Raw genomic sequence first — 6,000 nt, 5'->3', positions numbered from 1 at the left:
TAAAATGTGTTAATTGAAACGACTAAGATTAGTATTAGTAATTCTAATTTTTAAACAGTTAATTCATGGTGGAATTCCGAATTAATCTTCAAGGCCCCGAACACTAACTTACTACCACAACACAACGTCGAGAGCATTATTTAGTTTATGGGCAGATTTATCCACCTGTTTTGAATTTATATATAAATACCCTAATTCGCTTCTTTTCCATATTTAATTCAACAGAAAAAAATTCCAAAAATACTCAAATAAAAATATTCCAAATATAAAGTATAATACAGAAACATAAAATAAATACAATGAAAATAATTTAGAGTAATTCACAATGAAAAAAATGGTAAAAAAGAAGAAAAGGTTGATCGTTTTTATTCTTGTACCAATCTAAATACTAAAGTAATAATACATATCAATAAATGACTGTAGTAATTTTTAGCGAATGATCGGATGAATTACCTGCAAGGGGCTTTAGGTTTTTGTTTGACTTTAATCTAAAGCAGTACCTTTATATTTTTCGCCATAAATATCGCGTTGGCCACTCCGAGGGAGTTCAGTCCTCGTGGGCCTAAAACTCGCATCTGCAGGGAAACTATAGAAACGTCTCAATCGTCGGCTCAGACATTGAGATGTTATTAATAATTGGATCGAGATTGCTGGCGAAGTGGTCCGAGAAGCCGGAGTTATCGCGGGAAGAGGGAAGTGTGCCTGTTTCTGTACTAGCCACTATACTAACGCGAGTCAGAGTGTGCCGTGACTGCTGTGACCATTTGTGCTAGTGCCGCGGTCTGGTTCGGTCGTTGTTCGCGTAACATTTCCACACTCACCCCTAAAGCAGCGCGCGGGAGGCCCGCTGACAGGACTTTTCCGTGATCCGTCAGTGATTGTTCAGTTTACCTATTTTAACAATTTAATAGTTTCACTTCACTGTAAGTTGATCAGATTTGAGCCAGTTCTTAACGTGATATTTATAACAATAATTTATTAATAATTTTACAAAACGTATCTACATATTTTGTGAGTACCTTTATAGATTTTTATCTTTTAAAACGTACACTATTTTTAAATAACAAGAGTATACATAACACACCTTTCGAAAATTATACAAAATATATTTTTTGTTGTTCCTAATATAAAACTATAATTTCAAAAAGGAAATGTTCATTTAAATGTTTTGACTTTTCGCTTCGTTAAATATAAGTTTATTAAACGCTGGTAGGTACACAAAAAATATATAAATACCTATAACTAATGTTTAATGGTTTAATGTTAATTTATTCTAATCGAGAAATCATTATTTATTCTTGCCGTTTTGAAAATAAATAAAAACCATGGTCAGGTTAATTATTCCTAACTAAAATAATTAATCATGGGAGCGGAAGAATTTAATTTTCTGAGAGCGAACAACTAAAATAGATTATTTTTTTTAATTGCCTACTTATTGCATATTATGTAAAAACAACGAATTCAGTAAAACTTTAATGTGTCATAATGTTTTATCGAATTGCGCGTCTTTTAAAGATATCACTAAAATATTATCTTTTTATAATTTTTTTTTATAGATACTTAACTAAATACTGTAATTATTATTAGAAATTTATATTATAGGTGGGTAAAGAAATAAATACGATAAAGAATAAAATAAAATAATATAACAGATGTTCAGATTTTGAAATGAAAATAGTAATAATATAGACAAATGGATTAAAAGCCACGCGGAGTACTTTATGCGATTTTTTGTTTAATTTTGAAATTTTCAGCTTAATTATAATGTGAATTAATTAAGCTGACCATTGTGCTGAAAGGTAAAGGCTTCAATTCTTATCACGCGGTGCAAAACAATATAGTCACGGATTTTTAATTTCATATACCTACCTAATTGACCACGGCCGTATACTGCGACTGCACAGCTCTCCAAATGAAGATTATAAAATAAATAGTAGATAATGAAAACATATTAAATACTTACATAGTACATTATTCGATCAATTCGATAACGCCGGGTAATATCAACCGTAATTTTTATTTTATTTTATTTAAACCCCCAAAGGGCTTTGATGTACCTACTTTGATATATATTTTTTGAAAAATTACGTGGCAGGTTCATTGAGATATATTCTCTTTCATAAATTTATTATATCTATAGTTAAAAAAATATATATATACACATATAGTTATTTTTTTAACTTTATATTTAATAAGTTTAAGAAAGAGTTTGATATACTTATTATTTGTATATTAAGTAGTTGTATCATCTAATGAATATACAAATAATTAATAAATATGATCAATTTACCTAGGCCAGGTTATTTATTCGCGTAAAAAGGCTTTTACATAAAACTGATACGTGATGCATTGTACATGGGAGAATATCTGTATTATATACCTATTGAATAATAACAGTATGTAGATGCAATCCATTTTAGATCTATGAATACACAAATATAAAACGTTGATTGCAAGTATAATGAGAATATATCGAAAAATGCTGAAAAAAAGTTAAATATGAAACAATAATATTAAAACATATAATATCAAAACGTAACATAAAATAAAATAGAAACTAGAACAATACTACATATAAGATAAATAATTATAACTACATTATATATCCGCAACTGTAATTTGTAGGATTCAACCAAGTGGATTACACTTAATTCTATAAATCGTGTCATTAAATCTATCAATAGTACCCCCAAACTTGTAGCCTAAATCATGCAGTGAGGTTAGTGAGTGTGTCTGATAGTTGGTTGTGTATGAATTATAGAAGAATATTACATTTTGCCTTATGTTCCTAGTCGGTACATGGAATTTTATAGTGGCGACGATGGCAGGGCTGTTAATTAAGTTATTAATGACTCTGTGTAATACAACTAGGTCTAACATAATTCACCCGTCAGACAGCGTTATTTGGAGCAATTGATATAATTAATATATTCAATTGGAATTTTGAGCTTAAAATTTATGTACCTAAGAAATTTGTGCTAAACTAATAATGGGTTCTAATAAAATTATTTTTACCTAACTTCATTTATGTAAAATCTTGGTGAGTTTCATAATGGTCCGACAATGACGACAATCTCCCACACTAGGTAACTAAATTATAAACTTATTAGATTCTTAGTAGAATATTTTTTCTTAATATATCTAACAGTAATCTAACGTGCAGTAAATGTAACACGTGGGATTCTACTACAGGTAACCGGATAACTCAACAAAATGGCAATTCAACACACCTTTAAAAATTGATATAACGTTTTGAAAAGTGATGAAACAAAAAGTAGGTTAAATAGGTTACTTAGGTTAGGTTAGATTTATTGGATAGTTTTTTCATCGCTTTTAATGACTTAAAATCACTGTTTAAATGTGTTGAGTTATGATGCAACCAAAAAAGTGATAGCATGCCAATTTCCTGATAAATATTAGTCATTCAGAATATATCGAGAAAACGTATTATTTTCCTCATAATACGGAATGCGACAATATAAGTATATCAGTATCAATATCTGTATTTGTATGAACACGTGTTCCGCCGTCCTCGCTTTCAACTGATACTTTGCTTTCAACAGATACAACATTCGCTTTTAACTGATACTTTGTTAGGAACTCTGTCAATTCATTGGTTTAGAGCCTGCAGTCCCATTTTTAATAGGACAAAGAATAATTTGACGATTTTTAATAAATTAACATTATTTTATATTAGTAAGTTTTCTCACTACAGTATTCATCACGCACCATGATGTCGATACCTAGATATATTAGAATTTTTTATAGGAAAGTCAGTTTTAAAAAACGGTAAGAATTTTTTACTAAATATCACATATATAATTTCCCGCTATCATTTTTAAATCTGAAAATAAAACAATACATTTTCATGGTAGTGACATTACAATATTTATTATGATTTATTTGATAAAAGTAAACGAAGTTGATGGAATTTATTTGATACTAGTTATTATCCGTGACAAATCACGGAAAGTAACTTTAATTGCAGAGATGAAATAATTTTTTCCCGGAATAAAAAAAACATTCCATGTGTTTTATTTCAAATATAGAACAAAAGCAATATTCTTACAGGAATGTGTTATATGTAGATACGTGTAGGTACTTACTTTATGGCTTGTCTGGATTTTTAAAAGGACTTTTTGTAGTAGATATAAATAGGTATCCATAAGTACAGGTATATCATTTTAAAGAGGATACACTTAAATGTTTTTGTGCATAAAAATACTATCATTTGGAATAACCGCTGCAGTCCCTACTTATAAAATTTATCAAACCTGCTATTTAGGTTGTGTATCTGTCCTGCTTAATATTGGTACAATTTATATTAATTAATTTATTTTTTACATTTGTTGAAAATAATGTAACCTTACTGGGGTACACCGTCCTAAGGCCATATTGTAAATATTAAAATTGTATGAATTATAATTTGTAAATTTGGACAAGTTTTTTAGTACGTTATTTTTTTTTAACGTAATTTTTGTAAACGTTCAAAACTTACAAGACGTAACTTACAAAGCGAAATAATAGAAGAAAAACATATCATTATATAGTGGTAAAACATACAGAAGAAAAACATAATATAAGGTTAATCATTGTTAGGTTGCAACATTTTATTCAATTCTTCCTTCTCGTGTCATTAACTCTAGTTTTGCTTTGAATTTAAGTGACATTTTTAAAGTTTGAACTGTTTTTGTGAAAAATTCAGGCAAGCGATAAAGTAGACCAAGTAGAGTAATATATCATTTTAATTGTCCCCTTCAAAATAAGAATTATTATATCCCGTGATTTTTGGGGTCAGCTCTAATTTTATAACAATATAATTAAGATTCATTATTTTCAAATACCTTCTTATAGAAGTACCTAAGCCGTTTAAATTTAGACTCGGATAGGTATAAGTATTTACACTTTTTAATCTCCTCATAAATGTGTTTGTATTTTTTATTAATTGTCTTTTGGGTTAACCATTAGAAATGCGACGTAACTAAGAATAATGCAATTTCCCGCTTACTAGACTTGTTTCAATTTTACACAAGTGATAAACAACCAATTACTTTACGTTGAGGTCTTTGCAGTATTTCTTTTTTTTAAAATTATTTTTATACCTACTTAACTATATTTTACAAGACATTTTTTATGAAGAAAATATGTATATATAAATATGTAAAATAGCTTATCGTGAAATAATTAACTGTCAGAAAACTTAATATAAAAATACGATAAAACCTAATATCGGCCCCTAAAAGCCAATAAGCAAACAATTGAAACAATTTTATAAACAAAGGTAAAGGTATTTTAAAGATATTTACAACCACAAGATTTTTCAAAATTGCACCAACATCCAAAAAAAATAATGTCACAAAAGACACATAGAAAAGAAAAATGATTTATCTGCGACCAAGGCGGTACAACTCCACTATACGAGAGGGACTCACTATTCAAAATTGTGATACAGTAACCCAGCCTTTCTTTTCCCCAATTTTGTTTTTTCATAATTTGCATTCATCTTTTTGTAAGCGGACTTTCTATACGAAAAGGAATGCCTTGGCTTTTGTATAGTCTTAAAATTACATAAATTTAATAATTCAATATTTTCATTTTGTAACAATTTTAGCAAATATTTTCATCCATCAATGGTAACTAATAAAGTAATAACGTAACAATAACAAAAACGAATTAACTTTTACAACACAATCACTTAAATATTTTACATATATTTGTTAATTTCTTTATAACAGCTGGTGAAAGTGAAAATATACAACACCTACAATCTAAAGTTAGTTTCTAAGCCTATTTGAAATACAGTAGGTATACGGTAAAAAAGACTCAGTGCCAAGTGAAGTGCGAAGGTCGCCGCTATGAACGACCTCCGAGCGGAGTCCTTCATCGATCCTGTTCGTCGGATCCACCAGTATCCACAAGAAGCTGTGGTATGTTATATATTTATACTGTTCTCTTGTTAATAATTGGAAATAATTAACCCGATCTTTTTATTTTATTTTT

At 28.9% G+C, this 6,000-nt stretch overlaps 1 protein-coding gene across 2 annotated transcripts in view; it reads left to right on the top strand.

Annotated features, from left to right (window-relative positions):
- The first annotated feature begins 788 nt into the window (after nucleotides 1-788).
- The window catches only part of LOC149412387 (uncharacterized), a 109,144-nt gene continuing 103,932 nt past the window's right edge, over nucleotides 789-6,000 (top strand). The window contains exons 1-2 of one of the 2 annotated variants that reach the window (XM_089645863.1): nucleotides 789-923; nucleotides 5,736-5,927. In XM_089645863.1, the coding sequence (XP_089501989.1) occupies nucleotides 5,856-5,927 (72 nt within the window). In that variant the 5' untranslated portion in view covers nucleotides 789-923; nucleotides 5,736-5,855. Of the gene's footprint in view, nucleotides 924-5,611; nucleotides 5,928-6,000 lie in introns of both variants that reach the window. The other variant, XM_089645862.1, reaches the window with a different exon arrangement.

This window comes from Hesperophylax consimilis, chromosome 23, assembly GCF_061612785.1.
Source record: "Hesperophylax consimilis isolate HC1 chromosome 23, BYU_Hcon_1.0, whole genome shotgun sequence".
Taxonomy (NCBI): domain Eukaryota; kingdom Metazoa; phylum Arthropoda; class Insecta; order Trichoptera; family Limnephilidae; genus Hesperophylax; species Hesperophylax consimilis.
This window is presented reverse-complemented; position numbering and strand designations above follow the sequence as displayed.